The sequence below is a fragment of the Suncus etruscus genome, chromosome 18 (genome assembly GCF_024139225.1).
Source record: "Suncus etruscus isolate mSunEtr1 chromosome 18, mSunEtr1.pri.cur, whole genome shotgun sequence".
Taxonomy (NCBI): domain Eukaryota; kingdom Metazoa; phylum Chordata; class Mammalia; order Eulipotyphla; family Soricidae; genus Suncus; species Suncus etruscus.
In genome coordinates this window covers 16,594,538-16,618,032 of record NC_064865.1, presented here as the reverse complement: position 1 = coordinate 16,618,032, position 23,495 = coordinate 16,594,538, and the positions used below count along the sequence as shown (strand labels likewise).

General features: G+C 47.7%; 2 protein-coding genes across 2 annotated transcripts in view; both read left to right on the top strand.

Moving 5' to 3' along the window:
- SLC22A3 (solute carrier family 22 member 3) overlaps positions 1-23,495 on the top strand; it is a 662,601-nt gene that overhangs the window by 284,144 nt on the left and 354,962 nt on the right. The gene's annotated exons all lie outside the window — the stretch shown is intronic.
- Positions 12,350-17,605, top strand: LOC125995728 (uncharacterized). Its single transcript, XM_049764735.1, is given in 3 exon segments — positions 12,350-13,808; positions 13,887-16,342; positions 16,430-17,605. Coding segments are annotated over 3 exon segments (5,091 nt in total).

The following is a 23,495-nucleotide window of genomic DNA, read 5'->3' as shown; positions in this document are numbered from 1 at the left end:
GCCTCTGGGACCCTGAGAAGGCCCTCCTGACCCATACTGTTCAGTCATGTGCTCATAAAAGCACAGCTTGTCCAGCCCAGTTTCCACAAGTTTAGAAACTGATAAAACCAGAACATGGTAGAACAGACTAACCATTTCTTTTAGCTCTAATGGTACTAACTTCTGTTCATACTATGTACTGGACTTCAACTCTGATCAGCATGTAATTTGTGTTTTTACAATTGCTATTACAGCTGCTAAGTAATGAGTTTCATTGGTTTTCCATTAACGTTAAAATCCCATTCAGGAGCCAGAGAAATAGCACAGTGGTAGGGCTCTTGCCTTGCATGTAGCTGACCTGGAATGAACCTAGGTTCGACTCCTGGCATCCCATATGGTCCCCTGAGCCTGCCAGGAGCGATTTCTGAGTGCAAAGCCAGGAGTAACCCCTGAGCATCGCCGGTGTGACACCCCCCAACAAAATTCCATTAGTGATTTTTTTTTCATGAACAGATTGAATTTGTGTTTGCAAAATTTCTCTTGAGACTGTGTCCTCTCTTTGAGAGATGCCTAGCATCCAGCTGATCGTTGATGTTTGCCCACTTGAAACATTTCATATCCTGAATGCTCTGTGCTCCATGTTGCTGAATTCTTTCTTGCACTTCCAGATTTCCAAACAAGAACTTGGAGAAGAATTACTGTCGTAACCCCGATGGGGAGCCTAGACCATGGTGCTTCACCAGTGACCTCAACAAACGCTGGGATTTCTGTGACATCCCACGCTGCAGTAAGTGGGATTTATGCCTGGTTGTCAAAGGTCTTTATTTTCTTTGTTCTCAGAGTCCAGAAACAAAATTAGGGTCAGATGATGAGCCCCAAACTTAACTTCGGCACACTTAAAAGATGTGATTGCTCTTTATTTTATTGCTCCTTTAATCGGCTAGTGCTTCCTGTTATCATTCTTTCTGTTTCCTGTGGGGACTTTTGCATCTTTTGAGTAGCACTGGTTATTGGCTCTGGCAGTTAACCTTGATGCCATACTTTTTTTCTGCTGTGAAAGGGAAATAAGACCTCAGCTTTCTAGCATATTGATTTTGATACCAACAAGAGTTCTTGTCCAAGAATTGCTGTTTTCAGGGACCAGAGCATTAGTATAGCAGGTGGAGCACGTGCCTTGATGTGATTAACCCAGGTTCAATCCCTAACATCAGAAGTAAATTTTAAACATCATTAAGTATATGTTCTTCTACCAAAATGAATTTTTTATAAACCTAGGGCAGTCTTGGGGTCCAGCTTTTCAGAATATACATAAAGTTGGTGGGAGAGGAGAGGAAATGGCACACCTAGGAGTAAATAATGGAGTTAACCTTTGTACAAAATTTCCTTCTCTAGGATCTTAAAGCAGGAACTACAGATTTAGACAATGTCAGTAATCACAAATTAGAATGAACTTTGAAGTCACTGAGCTGACTTCCTGTTATATAGTTCCTTTCTTTAGTTTATAGTTCTTAGTATACCCAAGTTTATACTAAGGCTCCCGTGCTAGTCTCCCCATTTTATATGGACACCAGTTTCTTTTCATATGTTTAATTTCCCTAATAATATCTTCCTTTTATGTGCCTCACTTTTCCTTAGGAACATTTGGAGCCCTTTTCTATAATCTCTCTTCTGCTTCTTGTTTGGTGTCATGGAAGTTAAAGGCCATTCATTTGTCTTCACCCTGTGAATTATTTATTCTTGACAAAAGAAGCGGAAGCAATGGTATACATAAGGACTTAGGATATATGACAAACTTTCAACCTTATCAAGTATATCAGTTAAACAAAGTAAACAAAGCACAAATACTGAGAAAGAAATGTTTACTCCAAGATTATCTCCAAGTAGGTAGTGTCCTTGGAGATACTCCTCTTGAAATGGTCTGGAGTCAGATATTTTGCTAACTCAACCACTTCTGAATACAAAGAGCAAGAATTCAAGTGCCCAGTTCAGATAGAAAAAGCAGAAAAGAAGGGCAAAGGAGGCAACTACATGCATCTCCTGAGATCATCCTATGGCATGTTCTTTATTAGAAAGGATACTATAAAGACTGTATAAATAAATCTACACTCTCATTTATTTTCCCCCTTTAAGCCACACCTCCTCCACCTGTGGCCCCACATATCAATGTCTGAAAGGAAGAGGTGAAAGCTACCGTGGGAAGGTGGCTGTCACGGTATCCGGGTATCCCTGCCAGCGCTGGAGTGTACAGATACCTCACAAACACAACAGGACTCCGGATAACTTTCCCTGCAAGTGAGTGTCCTCTATCCTAGATAGTGTCTGTTGTGGCAGGATGGGAAATCATGGATGTTACCTTTGTTTCAGCTCCTCTAGGAGAAAGGATGGAACTCAGGACCCACCATATCTAACATAGTGGGCTCTAGAAACCCACGCATTTGTTAGAAATGTAAATTCTGTGCCGGTACCTTCACAATCAGAGTTCCTGCGAGTGGGTTCCAGCTGTAATTTTAACAATATCTCCACTAACTGTACACTAAGATTCAGGGACACTTAACTTAGAGGGCTAGAAGAAGGGATTGGACATTCTTTGAGGCAAGAACAAAGTAGAGAATATCTATTGTGTTGTCAGCATAAAGTGTGGTACGCGATCCCCAGCAGAAGATTCACTTTGCCTGACAATTCATAGTTAAGAAACACATTGGAACATTTATCCCAAGAAGCTTCTGTGTCATAAATCTGTGGAATTCTTTAAAATCATACTTTGCTACATTTGCACCTGAAAATCAGTTGGTCTCAAGGTTGACTATATATCCAAATCAGCACCATGACTAATCCAAAGGAACCAGCCTGTTTATATTGTGATAGAATAGCTAAACAATCTGGCGTTTATATAAATATAAATGCACTGGAGTTATGCTTACACAGTTGACCGTCTTTGGAAAAGTCATACCCACCATCACTTTTTTTTTCAGAGATCTAGATGAAAATTATTGTCGGAACCCTGATGGAGAGACAACGCCATGGTGCTACACAACCAACAGCTCAGTGAGGTGGGAGTACTGTAAAATCCCAATCTGTGAGTCCTCACCATCATCCACAGAACAATTGGATACTGCAGGTGAGTAGGAGAATGAGAGCTCATAGGAGACCCAGAAACTCTCCTTGTTTTTGTTCTCAGGTCTTGCCCTTTGTAGTAGATTTGTCTGTTCATAAAGTCTGTTCTGCCCCACTATATGTATGCTCCCTGATGTCATCTCCTTACATATTTTGACACTGGTTTTATGGATCAGAATGTAGCTACCTGGAAGTCCACTTCAGGGGGAATCTGCTGTGGTTAATGAGTTTTCCCTGAAAGGTCCATTGGGTCTCTCTCCTTACTATTGTTGAGAAATTCTCCATACATTCAGGTTTTCTGCAAATGGTTCTATCATATCACTTGCTCTAAGTTCCTGAGATGGATGGTTCTGTAATCAGTATGGGCCATGGTTTCATATATTTCTTTTAGATTTTATGTTGGCTTTGTATTTTTTTGTTAGTTTTTGGTTTTGGGGTCATACCTGGCAGCGCTCAGGGGTTACTCCTGGCTCCAGGCTCAGAAAATGCTGTTGGCAGGCTATGGGGACCATATGGGATGCTGGGGTTCAAACCAATGACTTTCTGCATGAAAGGCAAATGCCTTACCTACATGCTATCTCTGGGCCCCTGGTTTTGTTGTGTGTGTGTGTGGGGGGGGGTTGGGTCACACCCGGCAGTGCTCAGGGGAAACTCCTGGCTCCATGCTTAGAAATTGTTCCTGGCAGGCATGGGGGACCATATGGGAAGCCGGGTTTGATCCGATGACCTTCTGCATGAAAGGCAAACACCTTAACTCCATGCTATCTCTCATTCAGGTAGAAAAATTATGGGTATTAGCCTGCCTTTATATATAGGGCAATTTTCTTTTATATATACATCTATATATCTTCATTTAAACACCTTGATTACAACATTATTGTCGTTGGGTTTTAGTCATAAAAAGAACACCCATCTTCACCATTGCAACATTCCCATCATCAATACCCTATAATAGGATCAAAAAAAAAACAAAGAAAAAAATGATCATTGATTTCTATTGAGAATTTTGAGCATTCCAAATGATCTCACACACAATATCAAAACACACAAAACATAAGAGTAGAACATATTAAAAGCAGAAACAATTTAAATACACACTCTGTAGGGTTTCCAAAGAAACATTTTTGTTTTATCACTCTCACTACTTGTGGGTGTATGTGCTGCCTCGATGACAGCTGCTGCAAAACCATTGCTACAAATGATTTTCCTTTTCACCTCTGACAAAATAATCAGCACCTTCCAATTTATGCTGGTCAACCAAAAACAGGTTGCTATTTAGTATTCCATGAAAATGAATTGGTAGAATGAATGATCAAAATGTGTTTACACATCTTCCCTATATTTTCTGAGTTATGAGTCTGTCATTTTTCAACTTATCATGACATTCAAGTAAAATGTTTTCAGTGGAAACTTGGGCAAGATGCTTATGATGTTCTGAATAACAGGGAGTCATTGCTTCCAGTTAACCTCACTTTTTACTTTTTACCCTCCCATGACTTATTGAGAATTTAAAAAATTCACAAATAAAATATATATATACATCTTTTTAAATTTTATAGTGATTAAAATAAGACACAAATGTTACATTTCCCTTAAATTTTACTTACTAAACTTATAGAGTTTCTACAACTGTATTTGGGCTTTTAGGACTCTCAAGATAACATTTTATGATCATAATATTATATTGACTAACATTTTATATAACCTTCGGTTTTATTTTATTTCTGGTACTTTGTACATCAAATTTGAAGTCTGTTAGTACTCTAACTTGTACAGCTTATGCAAACAGTGTCATAGCTCCCTTTGTAAACTAAAATCGTACTTAACAAAATACTTGTTTTTCTGAACAAATAATTTGAAAACTCATGATGTGGGCATGTGCCTAATTTGCATGGAGATTCCTGAGTGAAGAGAGGAAGGAGACAAGGGCACAGGAAATGGCCTAGCATCTGAGAGCAGTCCCAAAATACAAAAGAACTTTGTATTAGACAGACTGGATAGTTGGTAAGCCACTTGCCTTAAACAGGGTTGTGACCAGATGAATCCTGACACCCCATCTGATCCACAAGACAAGCAGGGGACAAACATTCTTCAGCAGCACCAGAGTCCATATTACCACTAGATAGACCCTGCATCTTGGCACCCCATAGGGTCTGAGGCATACCAGAGGTCACCCAACAGCACTGAGCACCAGTGAGTGTGGCCCTCATACAAAACAGAACAAACAAGGACAAAAGTGGCCTCAAGGGGACGAAGAGATAGAATGGAGGTAGAGCGTTTGCCTTACATGCAGAAGGATGGTGGTTCAAATCCCAGCATCCCATATGGTCCCCCATGCCTGCCAGGAGTAACCCTTGAGCGCTGCCAGGTGTGACCCAAAAACCAAAAAAAAAAAAAAAAAATGGCCTCAAACAGCAGAGTCCTGGGGCCAGCGTGACAGCACGGCTGACCTAAGTTTCATCCCCATTATACAATATGGTCCCCATTCCCCCCCCCCCCCACCCCGGTCTACCAGAAGCTATTTCTGAGCTCAGCACCAGCTGCCCCTGGAGGGCTGTATACTCTCGTCCTCAAACCCTGCCTCTTACTAAGTCACACTCGCCCCTACCTACAGACAGGATGTTAGATGTTGCAGACCCCGTTTCTCCTGCCTGGATCATTCCTGAAGAGCAAGGTCCTTTGTGGAAAGCCCTGGAGGAAAGTCAACTGTGAATACCAGACACGAGCACAATCCCATGTCCTAAACGGAAGTTCCTGCACCAACTCAGACCCACCAGGGGTAATTAATTCCTGACCAGAGTCAGGAATCAGCTGGGAGCACACAAAGGTGAGACAATCGAAGAAAGAGGCATACCCAACTGTCCTCTGCCCATCCTCCACCAGATCTTGGGGGAAACTAAAGCTCCTGCAGGATTCTGGGATAAAGCTTTGAACTCCAGCCCCATTATGCCTTCAGGCACCAACCTATCCAGCTTTTAAAACTGCTTCTTCTGGGGATCGGAGCAATACCCAGCCTGGAAACATTTTTGCCTGGCATGAGGCAGACCAGGATTCAATCACCACCATCTCATATGGTACTCCGAGCCTTCCAGGACTGATTTTGAGCACAGAGCCAGGAGTTAGCCCTGAGTGTAGCCACGTGTGGCCCCAAAACAAAAACAAAATCATCCCTCTCCCCACAAAACCCCAAAACTTTATCTTCTTGATTTGGAAAGAAACAGACTGGCAGGGAAGGGACCCTCAGAGCAATAAAGTGTTGGAATGCACTAAAATCCAGAAATGGGATTGAATACAAGACCTTTACCTGGGGCCACTGCAGGCCAGAGAAGACTGACCACCCACCACCCACCACCCATCCACACCCACACCCACACCCACACCCGAGAGGCTCCAGCAGAAACCATGCCAGGAGAGAAATATCAAAGAAATATCAAAACCCCAACCCTGCCTCTGGGAACCACCAAAGCAGCTGAGCTCTTCCCCACTTGCAAAGCCTCAGGGGCAGGTTGGGAGAAACCCTAGAAAAGGGCAGCTTGGAACACAGGGCTACTGCTGGAGACGCGATGTAGCCTGCCTCTGACCTAGAGGACTTTCGAGGTTTCACTCTGGGGTGCGTTCTGGAGATGCCTGAGCTTCCTTTTTTCTCTTTTAAACTAAACCAGGCGGTCCTCCTCCTTACTTCGGCTTCTGTACTCAGGATTCACTTGGAGCAGACTCAGGGGATCCACGAGAAGCTGGGGACCCATCCAGGTCATCCACTGCAAGACCAGCGCCCTCCCCACCGTCCAAGCCAGACTTCCCTGCAGTCCTCAAGTTCTGGATCTCCCAGCTCTCCCTGGAGGAGGAGGCAGAACTGGAGGAAGCAAAGGGGGGCAGCTAGATCACCTCTTGTGGGAATCCCCACCATGCACGCAGGTCTCCCCGGATGCCCCCAGCATCCATTGGCCAGTTCTTTCCTGAAGTTCCTAAAACTTTCTGCAGGAGACTGTCCCGCCCTGGGTCGACCTTGGTCACTTGCTTCCGAGGTTGTCTACTGGGGATGTGGGCACCAAACCCCAGAACTGGCTCCGTGCTCAGAAGTGACTCCTAGTAAGCAGGCAGACCCTCTGGGATGCCAGGATTGAAGCTTGGTTGGCTGAAAAGGGAAGTCAACCCCGCCTCCACCAACCTTGGTGGATGCCCCGCCCTTAAGGAAGTCATCACTACCTTGGCCCCACCTTTACCCCTACCTCACCAATGATTCGTGTTACCGTAGCAGAAGTCCAGCCCTCAAGGACTCTCCTTCCCCTCCCACTTCCCATCCTATATAAGGGGGGAACTACGGGATCATGAGGTCTTTTTGTCCCTGTCCTATTCTGGGGACACATTGACCCTGATCATTCTGAATGGTCAGTATTAAAGCACTTTTTAGAGCATTATCTGGGACCTCGGCCTCTTCATTTCTCTGCGTCGGGCAGCTAGATTAAGATGCTCGGACCTTTCATTTGGCGAGCCAGCCAGGAGTCCTCATCCTGCCCGGAACAGAGCTATGAACAGGTGGCCTGGTGAGTTCTGATGTATGTGTGTGTGAGCGCTTTGCTTCGTGTCTGTCTTAGTCATTTGCAAGGCAAATGCAAAGCATCTGCTCAGGCCCAAAAAAGAGGTAGAGAGAAATGGGGTTTTTTTGTTTTGTTTTGTTTTTATTTTGAATAGCTGTTTTTGTGCCAAACCAGGGGATACTCAGGAATTACTCCTGGCAGGATCAGGGGAATGATGATATGGGATACTAGGGATCCAATGCAGCTCTGCTATTCACAAGGCAAACGCCCTCCCACTGTACTATAGATCTGGCTCCTGTGTGAATTTTCGAACTTGGAATGTCTGTGTACACTGGTCTGTGTATACCACATTGAATTTGTAGCTGTAGTGTTGGGGTGTGGGGATCAGTCCCCCTCTCGAGACAAGCGTTTCAAGGAGAGTCAGAAGCCATGCAATTTTGCAAAGGGTGACTTATTTTTCTGGTGCCAGGGTGACACCAGGGTCAGTGCCCAGGGATGAACCCCAGAGCAAAAGACCCTGAAACACAAAACTCACACGTTTTTATACAGCAAAGTTACAGCAACAGTATAATCTCACCCCCTACCACAGACAAAGCTATGTTCCTTATCTTAGAAAAACTTTTTAACTCAGGCCTCCTAACTCAGTTAGGAGAACATTTATCACAACAAAGAAACAACCAGAAAAGTTCACAGTGGGTTATAAAACCTGAGGGAGAGGTGGTTACATCCTTTATCATGCAGGGTAGACATTACGTTTAGGGCTGCATTTTTACCGTAAAGGATGGGGAGGGTGGCTAGCTTATTGGGATCTTAAAGAAAAACAGAACCTGAGTGAGTTGGGGTATATGGTCCCTCCCTTGAGCGGGGCCAGGACTTCTCTCTTTGTGCTGACCTGAGGTTTTGATATTCAAAAATGAGAAATTTTAAGACCAGAAGATAGGGGGTACCTTCTCCACTGGAGATCACTTATCTTTTGTTGTCACTGGCTGTGACTCTGGCTTGTAATAGCCTTAGACAGGGTCATTGAGTTTTTATGAAGAACTTAAAACTTAAAGCAAAGTACACTTAAAAAAAAAAAAAAAGAAGTCCTTATAGGGAAAACTCCTTTCCCTTTCAGTAGCATCAACAGTTCATGCTCTCCTGGTCACATGACAGGTCTTGGTGATAAGGAGCAGGGGGAAGATGAACTGCCTGAGGCTGGAGAAGTTCTATGAAAAAAATCAAGGTAGCTTTGCAAACACCCTCCACCCACAAGGACCAGCAACAACCCTGCCCACAACAAACTTCAATAAAATAATGATGCTCAGTGTCACTCATTTTTAGATATCTGTGATTTTCATTAGTCATTTTTGTTTTTATTCATTTCTCATCGTTGCTTTGTTTTGGGGACACACATGGATATGCTCAGAATTTATTATGGGTTCTGCACTCAGGAGTCAGTGAGACCATGGAGATAGAGGGGATTGAAGCTAGATGGCTTGCTTGCAAAGCAAAAGCCCTATCTGCTGTATTTTTTTTTTTTTTTGATTTTTGGGCCACACCCGGTAACGCTTAGGGGTTACTCCTGGCTATGCGCTCAGAAGTTGCTCCTGGCTTGGGGGACCATATGGGACGCCGAGGGATCGAACTGCGGTCCGTCCAAGGCTAGCGCAGGCAAGGCAGGCACCTAACCTCTAGCGCCACCGCCCGGCCCCCCTATCTGCTGTATTAGAACTTGGCTCATCTTCTTCAACCTTTCCCTAACAACCCCCAAAAAAGGTGTTCAGAAATTATTTGCCTTTCACAGTATCCCATATCTCAGAGTACTGCCAGGCATAATTCTAAGCACAGAGAGATGAGTAACCCCTGAGAACCACCTGAAGTGGCACAAACTCCCTAAATTGATACAAAGATAGACCAGACTATTAATTAACCCCTACTGAGATTTTAGAAATTCAAAACACTCATAAAAACAAGAAGTAATTTCAATTTTCTTGAATAATGAGAAAAACCTTTGATGGCCTGCAGATATTTGAGGAGACTCGGGGCTGGCTCACATTCCCATCATTTATAGAACATTTGATCCCAGAGGTTTCTTCCTGCCCCCGGCTTAGGCAGATAAACACTTACAAGAATGTAACCAGTGAAAAAGTACTGAAAAACAAGTTGTTCATTGCCTTGTTTGGAATACTCTTTTGCCCAAAGAATGATTGACATGTTTGCAATGCCCCGTATTTTGCTTTCTGTATAAAAGCTAGCCACCCCCTTTAATAAACGCTTTTGAGCAGCGTGAGCTGTCTTAAGCCTCCTTCTTTCTAATCTCTTAAGCTTACTTTGTAGATTGGCTCTGCTGGAGAAAACCCACGAATTACTAGCGACCCTCACCACCTCACCCCCGCGGGTCAGGAGTCTCCCTTTGGAGGTCGCAAAAGTGGAGAGAAAGGAACAGAAAAAAAGAGAAGTGTGGCTAACTCAGTGAGATACAAGAAGCTGCTCAACTACCCCTGGCTGAAAATTAATTTTCTCCAATGACTCTTATTTCTTGTGCAAAACTGCAAGCTGAGACCTCACACACCTGCAGTAGGATCAGCCACAACACCGAGCCCTGAGTTGGACATCAATGGTCTTGCCCAGCTATGGATAGAGTATAAGCAAACTAAGTAAAAGATTAGACAATCCTCATGGCAACAAACTCTGAGATAGTGTCAGTGCAACAGTGCACTGAAGATGTAAAGGATGATAGGAAAGGTGGGATAGAATACTGTGGGAGACACTAACAGCCAACGTGGGGAGAGGGTTAGAATAGCATTGCAAGTAATCAAATACTATGTTCAATCAACTTTGTAGCATGGTGAGTACTATCCCTGCCTCCAGGAAGAAAAGGAAATCAAGGGGCTTATGCCAGTAAGCTCAAGTTCCTGCAGGTAAAGGAGGCCACACAAACTAACTCGGTGTGATTCCTGATTCTTAAGCTCAGGGCTAGAGACCTGGGGGAGAGATCAAAGCAGGGCAGTGTCCAACTCTCTGCCACTGAGCCTGAGAGTAAAGCAAACAAGTGGGGACCTGGCAATGGATTCCATTATGTCCCACATCACAATTACGTTCAATCTTACGGACACAGGTCAGAGTTCAGTGGTTGCAGCTTAGATGTCATGTTTCCAGTGTTGTTTGGCCTGAGCTTAAATCTAGAACTATACCCCTCTCCCTACATCACCAATATAACAGAGACATCCCCCCCCACCCCCCCCCCCCCCGGCACCAGGTTCCCCATTATTTCTCTTACTCAATTTCTTCCATCTTGCCTAAACCTTTTCCTTTTCTGTCCTAATCCTTAAACTCTGGGGTCAAGGGTGAGCTAGGTATATAAACTCTGCCAACACACATGCTCCAATATCAATTAGGAGACCACCAATTGGGGAGGCTCATTCAGAGACAAGTTATCTTGAAAAGGTGTGAAGAAAATAATAAATATAAGTAAGAACTGGAAAATAGCAAACAGAAGAAAAAACTAGGCACCCTCCCTAACTTGCACTTCCTAAGAGAATTAAGCCAAGCCCTAAGCTTCTCTAAGTTCCTAAAGAAAGCTCCCGGCTAAGCACTTTAACTTCCCTAATTTACACTTTAATTAAGTGCCTTAAAAAAGATCCCAACTAAGCTAATTCCTTAAAGTGCCTTAATTTACACTTCATTCAAGCTCACTGGGAACCTTTCCACTTTTCCCTTTCCTCCACTCCCCCACTCCCTGGCTCCCCTTCCTTTCCCTGGGAACCTTTCCACTCCCCCACTCCCTAGCTCCCCTTCCTTTCCCTGGGAACCTTCCCACTCCCCCACTCCCTAACTCCCCTTCCTTTGAACTAACCACCACAATTCGCGGAAGACCCTCATTTTAAATTAGACATATGCCGTCAGGGGAAGGACAAAGATACGCACATGACCCCAGGGGCAAACACTGCCCCATCTGTTACACAGGGAAAACAAAATGCCTCTTTCCTGGGCTCTGACGCATAACTTCTTTTGTGGCGGGAGATAAGGAGAAATGCCTCCTTCCTGGCAGGTGTGTTCCCATGATATGTATAGACTTTTTACCCTATAAAAGCTTTGCTGAATGCTAAAGGGGGGCCGAATCTTCTCTACTCGGTCCTGAGTTATGAGATTCGGTCTCCAGCATGCTGAGATATTAAAATCCCTCGTGTTATTACAGCAAGTCTGGTCTTCGAGTCTCTTTGGGTGCGCACATATCCTGAGCCTGGAGCGGACTTCCCCTGCGGGGGAGTTCTTTCATTTGGGGGCTCGGCCGGGAGATTTGCGACCACCCAGAGACCCCAGACCCACTTGGAGGTGAGCTCTTGTGTCTGTGTCTGTGTCTACTTAGTCTGGGTTCGTTTGCTTCTGGCTGTACTTTTCTCTGAGGTTTGGCGCGATCGCAGTTTCGGCTTTACGGACGCTCAGCAAGTCTGAGGTTTCGTGGATAAAGACAGACGTGTCCGGGTGTCCACCGTCCGATCACCCTGGGAGACGTCCCGGAAGGAAGCGGGGACGACCAGGGACGCCTGGTGTACCCCCCTGGTCTGGAGAGTCGCGAGGAGAATAGCTTCCTCATTGAACTAGGCTGGCGGCGGAGGCCCCTGCCATCCGACTCTTTGAAGTGCCTTTGGGCAACGCGGGAACGGCGCTTGTTCTGGGTCATTTGTCTCTTGATTGTAACTTCTGTGTCAGTTTTCCTTGAAATTAGGACTAAGATGGGACAGACCGTGACGACTCCTTTGACTCTAACCCTTAACCACTGGACTGACGTAAAAGCTAGGGCTCACAATCTGTCTGTCGGGGTACGGAAGGGCCCCTGGCAGACCTTCTGCACCTCTGAATGGCCAACCTTTGGAGTCGGCTGGCCGCCAGAAGGTGTCTTTAACCTCTCTCTTATTTCCGCAGTAAGAAAGGTCATTTTTCAGTCTGAAGGGGGACACCCGGACCAAATACCCTACATTCTCGTCTGGCAGGACCTCGTCCAGAATCCACCAGTGTGGGTCAAGCCCTGGATATTTGGCCGCCCTGAGCCAACTTCCACTATAATGGCAGTAGCCTCAGACCCCGAGCCCAACTTGCCTGTTCCCCCCCGACCTTCAGCTCCCCCGCCCCTCTACCCTGAGATAGACAATGATCTTCTTCTTGACTTCTCCCCCCCTCCGTACTCCCAACCTCAATCCTCTCCCCAGCCGGCACAACCTAACGTGCCACACGTCGCTGTGGGGCAACCCCCGGCGGCCGGTCCACGCGAACCGGGACCAGCAGGGGGAACCCGGAGCCGGAAGGGCCGCAGTCCAGAAACTGTTCGCCCCTCCGAGTCACGGTCTCTTGCCCTCCCCCTTCGGGCAATGGGGCCCCCGCCAGGAGATGACCAGCTTCCCCCTTTACAGTACTGGCCTTTTTCCTCGGCAGATCTATATAATTGGAAGACTATGCACCCCACCTTTTCAGATAATCCCTCTGCCCTGACGGGACTCCTCGAGTCTCTCATGTTTTCGCATCAGCCCACCTGGGACGACTGTCAACAACTGCTCCAGGTCCTCTTCACGACAGAGGAAAGAGAAAGAGTCCTCCTAGAAGCCAGGAAAAACGTCCCGGGGGCCGATGGGACTCCCACTAATCTCCCTAACCTCATAGATGAAGGGTTTCCACTGACCAGGCCAACCTGGGACTTCAATACCGCAGAAGGTAGGGAGCGCCTCACCGTCTACCGCCGGGCTCTCATTGCTGGTCTAAGAGGGGCTGCAAGACGCCCCACGAATCTGGCTAAGGTAAGAGAGGTTGTCCAAGGTCCAGTTGAACCGCCCTCGGTTTTCCTGGAACGCCTAATGGAAGCTTATAGGAGGTACACTCCTTTTGATCCAGCTTCAGAGGAACAACAGGCGGCCATAGCAATGGCCTTTATTGGGCAGTCAGCCACAGATATAAAATGTAAGCTACAGAGGCTAGAGGGACTTCAAGATTATTCGTTGCGAGACTTAGTGAAGGAGGCAGAGAAAGTGTTCCACAAAAGAGAAACAGAGGAGGAGAAAAAGAAAAGAGAAAAGAAAGAGATAGAGGACAGAGAGAACCGGCGTGATCGCCGACAAGAGAGAAATTTAACTAGAATTTTGGCTGCAGTAGTAGGGGATAGTATAGCAAAAAAAGAAAGAAGCAGGCAGACAGGGCACCTGGGCGACAGGGCAAGAAGAACCCCGAGAGGACAAGATCGTCCATTCGATAGAGATCAGTGTGCCCATTGTAAAGAAAAAGGACTTGACCGTCCACTCGAAAAAGATCAGTGTGCCCATTGTAAAGAAAAAGGACACTGGGCAAGGGAGTGCCCGAAAAAGCAACTCAGGAGGAACAAGGTCCTGGCTCTCGATGATTAGGGGGGACGGGGCTCGGTCCCCCTCCCCGAGCCCAGGGTAATGCTTCCAGTAGAGGGGACTCCCATCAACTTCCTGGTGGACACGGGAGCTGAACATTCGGTATTGACCAGGCCCCTAGGAAAATTAGGAACAAAAGAAACCATGGTTGTGGGGGCCACGGGCAGCAAATTCTACCATTGGACTACAAAAAGAAAATTGGACGTTGGGAGGGGCCGAGTAACTCACTCCTTCCTGGTCATCCCTGAGTGCCCTGCGCCCCTCCTGGGAAGAGATTTGCTGACCAAATTAAAGGCACAAATTCAGTTTACCCCTGAGGAACCTGAAGTAACTTTGGGGGAAGCTCCTGTGACTTGTCTGGTAGTCGGACTTGAGGAGGAATACCGCCTCCATGAAACAAAGCCTGGAGAAGTAGTTGCTTCAGAATGGCTTACCCAATTCCCTGAGGTCTGGGCTGAACAGGCAGGAATTGGCAAGGCTAAACAAGTACCCCCGATAGTGGTAGAGCTGAAGGCGCATGCCTCACCTATCTCGGTGAGACAATATCCCATGAGTAAAGAAGCAAAGGAAGGCATCCGTCCCCACATCCAGAGGCTGATACAGCAAGGAGTTCTAGTACCCTGCCGATCTCCCTGGAACACGCCTTTGCTGCCGGTGAAGAAACCTGGCACTGGGGACTACCGACCAGTACAAGACTTAAGGGAGGTTAATAAAAGGGCCCAGGATTTGCATCCCACTGTGCCTAACCCTTACAATCTACTGAGTTCCCTCCCACCGGAGCGGGTTTGGTACACAGTGCTAGATTTAAAAGACGCTTTTTTCTGTCTCCAATTACACCCCAGCAGCCAACTGATGTTTGCTTTTGAGTGGAGAGATCCGGAAGGGGGACACACTGGACAACTGACATGGACTAGATTGCCCCAGGGTTTTAAAAACTCCCCCACACTATTCGACGAGGCACTCCATAGGGACCTGGCCCCCTTCAGGGCTCGGAACCCCCAAGTCTCCCTTCTTCAGTATGTTGATGACCTCCTGCTGGCAGCATCCACCAAGGAAGCGTGTGAAGAAGGAACCAGAGAACTCCTAAAAGAATTGGGTGAGTTAGGGTACCGGGTGTCGGCCAAGAAAGCTCAGTTGTGCCGCAACGAAGTAACATACCTGGGGTATGTCCTGAAAGACGGCAAGAGGTGGCTCACAGAAGCCAGGAAAAAGACAGTAGTTACCATTCCTGTCCCCAAGACTCCACGGCAGGTACGGGAATTTCTGGGGACAGCCGGTTTCTGTAGACTTTGGATACCTGGGTTTGCCTCCCTAGCCGCTCCCCTGTATCCACTTACACGGGATCAAGCTCCCTTTGCTTGGACACAGGAGTGTCAAGAAGCCTTTGAAAAAATTAAAACTGCTCTACTCACAGCACCAGCCCTGGCCCTGCCGGATCTAACCAAACCTTTTACCCTGTATGTGGACGAACGTGCGGAAGTGGCTCGGGGAGTGCTAACCCAAGCCCTGGGACCTTGGAAAAGACCAGTAGCCTACTTGTCAAAAAAACTCGACCCAGTGGCAAGCGGCTGGCCGTCATGTCTGAGGGTAATCGCAGCGGTGGCTCTCCTGGTAAAAGACGCTGACAAACTTACTCTGGGCCAGCATGTAGTTATAGTCGCTCCCCATGCATTAGAAAGTATAGTCAGGCAGCCTCCTGACCGTTGGTTGACCAACGCCCGAATAACTCACTACCAAAGTCTCTTGCTAAACGACCGTATAACGTTCGGACCGCCTGCTATTCTTAACCCCGCCTCCCTGCTCCCGGAGACAGACGGATCCCAGCCGGTACACTCATGCACAGACATTTTAGCTGAGGAAACTGGAACCCGGAGAGACCTGACAGATCTGCCCTGGCATGGGGCGCCGAATTGGTACACAGATGGTAGTAGCTTCATCATGGATGGAAAAAGAAAAGCCGGAGCAGCCATAGTGGATGGGAAGCAAGTAATATGGGCCAGCAGCCTTCCTGAGGGGACTTCGGCACAAAAAGCTGAATTACAAGCTTTGACAAAAGCCCTTGAGCTGGCAGAAGGAAAAGTTATTAACATCTACACCGACAGCAGATACGCGTTTTCCACCGCTCACATTCACAGCGCGATCTACAAACAAAGAGGACTCCTCACGGCTGCAGGAAAGGAAATTAAGAACAAGGAAGAAATCCTTGCTCTCTTGGAAGCCATACACCTGCCGAAAAAGGTAGCTATTATTCATTGTCCTGGACATCAAAAAGGAATGGACCCCGTGGCAGCAGGGAACAGAATGGCAGATCACACTGCTAAGAAAGCCGCACAAGGAACTGTCTCCTGTGCCTTATGTGAGCAACGAAAGAAACCCCAACCAAAAGAAGATAATTTCAGTCTAAACTACACACCAATAAACTGTGAGGAAATTGAACGCCTAAAGGAAAAAGAATTATCCAGCGGATTTGACTGCCATGGGATCGCAAAAACTAAAGACAACAAAATCATTTTGCCTCATAAAGAAGGTGAATACTATGTAAAGAGTATCCATCACCTAACACATTTAGAAAAAAAGAAATTGTGCGAACTAGTAAAAGCCTCCAATTATCACGTACTCCGACTACGAACTATAACAGAACAAGTAACCCAGTCCTGTAAAGCCTGTGTTCTAACAAATGCCCACCACCCGCTCGTAGAACCAGGAAAACGGCTGCGGGGAGACAGACCAGAAGTCTTCTGGGAAGTAGATTTCACAGAAATCGTTCCTGGTAGGTATGGCAATAAATATCTTCTAGTCTTCATAGACACCTTCTCCGGATGGGTTGAAGCTTTCCCCACAAAGTCTGAAACTGCCCAGGTGGTCACGAAAAAAATTCTGGAAGAAATTTTGCCCCGGTTCGGGATACCCAAGGTAATCGGCTCCGACAACGGGCCCGCGTTTGTCGCCCAGGTAAGTCAGGGACTGGCCAAACAGCTGGGGACCAATTGGAAATTGCATTGCGCTTATAGACCCCAGAGTTCAGGGCAGGTAGAGAGAATGAATAGAACTCTAAAAGAGACCCTCACTAAATTGGCTATTAAGACCGGCGGGAAGGACTGGTTGGGCCTCCTTCCCTTTGCGCTCCTCAGAGCCCGAAACACACCCGGACGTTTCGGGCTCACTCCCTATAAGATCCTTTTTGGGGGACCTCCCCCCTTGACCAGACCAGACGGAGTATTAGACCCCGCCTTAGATTCCCACTCACCCTCTGCTTTGTTTATCCACCTTAAGGCTCTAGAGGCTGTCCGCACCCAGATCTGGGACCAGATTAAAGAAGCCTATTCACCTGGGACTCCTGCGGTGCCACACGGGATCCAAGTCGGTGATCTGGTCCTTGTTAGACGTCATCGAGTGGGAACCCTCGAGCCCAGGTGGAAGGGACCCTACTTAGTACTGTTAACCACCCCAACAGCTGTGAAAGTAGACGGAATTGCTGCCTGGATCCACGCGTCACACACAAAAAAAGCTCCTGCTGAAAAGCTTAAGGATAAATGGAAAGTGGAAGCAACTGATAATCCTCTTAAACTTCGCCTGCGCCGTCGCCTCTGCCCAGAGCGGTAACCCCCACGCTCCTATGACACTGACCTGGGAAGTCATTTCCCAGGCTGGAGACACTGTGTGGAGCATTTCCAAGGTGGCCCCCCCGTATACTTGGTGGCCACCACTGCGCCCCGAGGTTTGCGCCCTCATTGCTGGTGTAGAGGCATGGGACATCCCGGAAGAGTCACCTGAAACGGTTCCCCAGGAAAAAGTCGTCTTTCAGAAACGAGCCCTCTCACAGGGAGTGTACACTAGGGGCCAGTACGTAGCCGACCTGCCAGGGTGCAGTTCATTGGCAAAGCAGAGAAAGTTGCGGCAGGCATCGTTCTATGTTTGCCCCAGGGAAAAACAGTCTAAGAGGGAAGGTCGCCGATGTGGGGGGATAGAAAGTTTCTTTTGTAAAGCATGGGAATGTGAAACCTCTGGCACTGCCTATTGAAACCCCTCTTCCAGCTGGGACCTCATTACAGTAGTTAGAGGTAGTAAAGGTGACACCCTAAACATCACTTTCACGCAGAAAGGGAGGGAGGAAAAAGGCGGCTGGATAAAAGGAAAACAGTGGGGCCTGAGATTTTACGTTTCTGGAACCGATCCGGGGTTCACATTCAAACTCAGACTGAAAATTCAAAATCCTCCCTCTCAGCCAATAGGGCCCAACCCCGTCCTAACGGACACCCAGCCTTTACCCAAGCCTAGGCCAACACTAGTCCCTGTTACTCCTGCTTCCTCACAGCCCCTAAACTCGGACCCAACAACCCAGACTCATGAATCTAAAGACGCCCCTGCCCCCCCAGGGATGGAAAACCGCCTTTTAAACTTAATAGAAGGAGCCTTCTTGGTACTCAACCGAACCAATTCTGATATCACCCAATCTTGCTGGCTCTGTTACGCCTCAAGCCCCCCCTACTATGAAGGAATTGCCCAAAATAGAACCTTTAACGAAAGCGAAAGTTCCTCTGTATGTGCCTGGGGAGGGAGCAGAAAGCTAACCTTAGCTGCCGTGTCTGGGCAGGGCCTCTGTTTAGGTACCGTTCCCCCTGATAGAAAGCACCTCTGCAGCTCAACCCTACAATCATCCTTTACACGGGGGCGATACCTCGTTCCCCCTCCAGACACGGTTTGGGCCTGTAACACGGGACTCACCCCATGCATCTCCACCAGCGTGTTCAACAATCTCCAGGATTACTGTATTTTAGTCCAGCTAGTCCCTAGACTCTTGTACCATGATAGCGAGTCTTTTGTGAATGAGTTTGACAGAAGAGCTCGCTGGAAAAGGGAACCTGTAACTATTACACTGGCAGTCCTTCTAGGCTTGGGGGTCGCAGCAGGAATTGGGACTGGGACCTCCGCCCTAGTCCAAATGCCCCACTACTATACTGAACTGCGTGCTGCAATGGATGCAGACTTAGAAATAATAAAGCAATCCATCACTAAGCTCGAAGAGTCTCTCACATCCCTATCAGAGGTAGTCCTCCAGAATAGAAGGGGTCTGGATATCTTGTTTTTAAAAGAAGGAGGAATGTGTGCAGCCTTGAAGGAAGAATGTTGTTTTTATGCAGACCACTCCGGAGTCGTCAGAGACTCCATGGCAAAGTTAAGAGAAAGATTAGACAAACGCAGACTGGAAAGGGATTCTCATCAGGGCTGGTTTGAGGGATGGTTTAACAGATCCCCTTGGTTTACAACTCTTATCTCCACTCTAACAGGACCCCTAATAATCCTATTCTTCCTGCTTACTTTCGGTCCCTGCATTTTAAATAAGTTAGTTAGTTTTGTGAAACAAAGAATAAATACAGTCCATGTAATGGTTCTCAAACAGCAATATCAGCAGAATGAAGGGATGCTCTAAGATTAGAGCTATGTGCAAAAAAAAAAAGTGGGGGATGAAAAGGTGTGAAGAAAATAATAAATATAAGTAAGAACTGGAAAATAGCAAACAGAAGAAAAAACTAGGCACCCTCCCTAACTTGCACTTCCTAAGAGAATTAAGCCAAGCCCTAAGCTTCTCTAAGTTCCTAAAGAAAGCTCCCGGCTAAGCACTCTAACTTCCCTAATTTACACTTTAATTAAGTGCCTTAAAAAAGATCCCAACTAAGCTAATTCCTTAAAGTGCCTTAATTTACACTTCATTCAAGCTCACTGGGAACCTTTCCACTTTTCCCTTTCCTCCACTCCCCCACTCCCTGGCTCCCCTTCCTTTCCCTGGGAACCTTTCCACTCCCCCACTCCCTAGCTCCCCTTCCTTTCCCTGGGAACCTTCCCACTCCCCCACTCCCTAACTCCCCTTCCTTTGAACTAACCACCACAATTCGCGGAAGACCCTCATTTTAAATTAGACATATGCCGTCAGGGGAAGGACAAAGATACGCACATGACCCCAGGGGCAAACACTGCCCCATCTGTTACACAGGGAAAACAAAATGCCTCTTTCCTGGGCTCTGACGCATAACTTCTTTTGTGGCGGGAGATAAGGAGAAATGCCTCCTTCCTGGCAGGTGTGTTCCCATGATATGTATAGACTTTTTACCCTATAAAAGCTTTGCTGAATGCTAAAGGGGGGCCGAATCTTCTCTACTCGGTCCTGAGTTATGAGATTCGGTCTCCAGCATGCTGAGATATTAAAATCCCTCGTGTTATTACAGCAAGTCTGGTCTTCGAGTCTCTTTGGGTGCGCACATATCCTGAGCCTGGAGCGGACTTCCCCTGCGGGGGAGTTCTTTCAATCTCATGCCGAATTATGTTCTTGTCACTGCACTATTGCATGGGCCCAAAGAGCATGCATTTTTATTAGAAAAACAGACAAAAAAAAAAAAAAAAAAAAAAAACCAAAACTCTACACCTCGTGTTATCCGATCAGTCTCCCATGCTCATCTGTCCACGACCTGGAGCACCTTACCGGTGGGAATCACATGATCCAAGTCCAAAAGAAGCAAAAAAAAATCCACTTTCCAGGAGGCCAGAGGCTGGGCCTGGCCCTTTAAGCTTGGGAGGTGACGTCACAGAACGCGCCCGGAAATTGCCGCCATTGCTATGCCTGGAGCTTGTTCCCGGGACTGTTCTCCCGCTGTTGAGGGGCCGCTCTGCAGGGTCACCGCTGGGTGAGCATCGCGGTAGCCCCGGGGAGAGTGCTTGCTTGCAGCCTCGGTTCTGGGGTTCGGCGCCCACATCCCTAATGCGCAGCCTCGGAAGAAGTGACCAAGGGCGACCCGGGGCGGGACAGGCTCCTGCAGAAAGTTTTAGGACCGGCAGGAAAGAACTGGCCGGCGGGTGCTGGCGGGGTCCCAGGGAACCCGCATGCATGGTGGGGATTCCCACAAGAGGGGAATGTAGCTGCCCCCCTTTGCTCCCTCCAGCTCTGCCTCCTCCTCCGGGGAGAGCTGGGCGATCCAGGACTTGAGGACTGCAGGGAAGTCTGGCCTGGAGGACGCCAGCGACCAGGATCCGAAGCCAGCACTCCCCAGGGTCTCCCCTGAGCTCTCGAGGAATGATCCCCGAGTGCAGAGCCAGGAGTAAGCCAGCTCAAAGATGGAAGAGAAGAAGAAGAAGAAGAAAATTCTGCTGTCTGGAGAGTGTAGGCTAGCGCAAAGGCAGAGCTGTCCCCAACACACTTTTCAGAGAAGACTTTGAATGTTTGAAAGCCCCCTTGTCCTAGAGGAGAAGTTGCCACGTCCCCAGGCAACATGTGTCCTTTGTGCAAGTTGGCTTTTCCAGTGGTTTCTCCTACCTCCCCGCCTGAGGCTTTCCACCTGGGTATGTCCTATTGCTAGGGTAGGTGCCACATCTTTGATATTCCTCACCTGACCTCCCTTTGTGCTGAAGCAGGGTTGGGGGTTGAGGGGTGGGTGGGGGGGATGTGCTTCTCTGGGCCTGCTGTAGCCCCGGGTCTTCAATCCCATATCCGGATTTTAGTGCATCTCCAGACTTCTTTGTCTTGGGTGTCCCTTCCCTGCCTATTTGCTTCCAAACCAAGCCGAGAAGTTTTAGTAGCTGGATAGATTGAATCCTGCAGGCCCAGAAAGGCTTGAGCTCTCCCTCCCACCACCACCTTGCTCTCTCCTGGGAGCTCTGGAGTTCCTTTGCTCCTGGAATGCTTTAAGCCTCTATGGAATGCTGAGGATCTACTGGGTTGACTTTGTCAAGTTCAAACACCCTGCCCCTGTGCTGACAGTCCCACACCATGATTGGGGGAAGGAGCAGTTGCCTTTTTGGGTTGTTGTTTGCTTGATTTTGTTCTTGACAAGGTTTGACTCCTGACTTCTATGCTCAATAATCACTCCTGGTGAGCTCCAGGGACCCTATGGGATGCAGACATTGAACCCATGGTGCCTACTTGTAAGGCAAAAGCCCTCCCTACTGTACTATCGCTCTGGACCCAGATCTCAGATATGCCCAGATCTGGAGAGCTGATATTTCTGAGCATGGTGCCAGCTCCAAGGAATCAGTGCCTGGCAGAGCCCAGGCTCAATTGTGCTGATCAGGATCAAAGCAAAGCAGGACCCATAGGAGTCCCAAGGCATCGGGAAGAGCTGGGGCACTCACTGTCCATATTCACCTGGACCCTGAGATGACATTTGTCCTTGGAGTTTTCACCCCGCTCATGTCCCCACTGGCCTGGCAGGAGGGCAGCAGATGTTGAGTCCCTGTGGCAGAGCCAAGCAGAATGGGCAGAGGACTAAGTGCAGAGGGCTCTGGTGTGCTGGGCTCCTGCCCAGAGTCAGCTGTACCGGGCCCTGAGGGGCTATGCTAGGTGCCAGTGCTCCAGTCCCCCTTCCCGGCCTGATCCCAATCCACTTGAGTTTCCAGGAGAGGAAGAAGCCTCTGGACATATCTTCCTGTGGGTCTGTGTTGGTTCCTGGTCCTGCAGCCTGGTATTTCTGGCCCCAGGGAAGGTACTTCCTGTCAGGGCAGGGGTGTGTGCTCATCTCTGGTGCTCAAAACTGTGACTTTCTTGCAGGTCTTCCCGCAAAGAACCTTGCTGCTGCTCTTCAGGAATAATCCAGGTGGAAGATGAGGCAGAACCTTCTGACATCCTGTCCCCAGGTAGGGACAAGTGTGAGGTCAAAGCAGGGAGGGGGGCTTGGGGGTCGGGGTGGAGGGCGGGCAAGAGTGCTTAGCCTCTAGGTGCAATGGGTTCCAGGGACATTGCAGGAAGGAAGTGTGGGCCAGGATGTGGCCACAGGCATGGAGCATCTTACTCTGCTGTTTGGAACCACATTTGTTTCTGTTAATTTCTGGTATTTTTATGAAAATTTTTTTATGAAAAGACAATTATTTGACCACATTTGGTAGTGCTTAGGAGTTACTCCTTGCTCTGCACTCAGAAGTTAATCCTCATAGGCTCCAGGAACCATGGGTCAATGCCGGGGATCAATCCCGTGTTGGCTCTGTGCAAGGCAAATGCTTTCCTGCTATGTTGTGTGGTGGTGGGGTGGGAATTTGGGGGCCACATGCTGTGTTGCTCAGGCCTTTATTGCTGTCATGTCTCAGACCTCGTGGTTTGACAGTATCCAAGGTTGAGCTGGTAGGACCCTTATGTGAGTAAGAAATGAGACCTTAACTCGGAATTTCTGCCATAAATCATCATTCCTGCCTCACCTGGGAAAAAGATCTTTTATTTATTTCTAGTTTTGGGCACCACACTCAACATGGGATTTTTCCTGGCTCTTGGTACCTCTTACTGGGCTCATGGAATCATATGGGGTGTCAGGGATTCAATTTGGGGTATTCTAGTTCACTGCAAATGCTATCCACACTGTCATGTCACTCTAGCACAAAGTTCTTCTACATTTTGCTGCTGTCCCCAGATAACAGGCCTGTACCTGGGCCCATGGCTGATTCCTGTCTTCACTCAGGACTCTCCTTATGGGTTTGGGACTCTCCCCCTGAGGTCCATTACACTGGACTCTGTGCA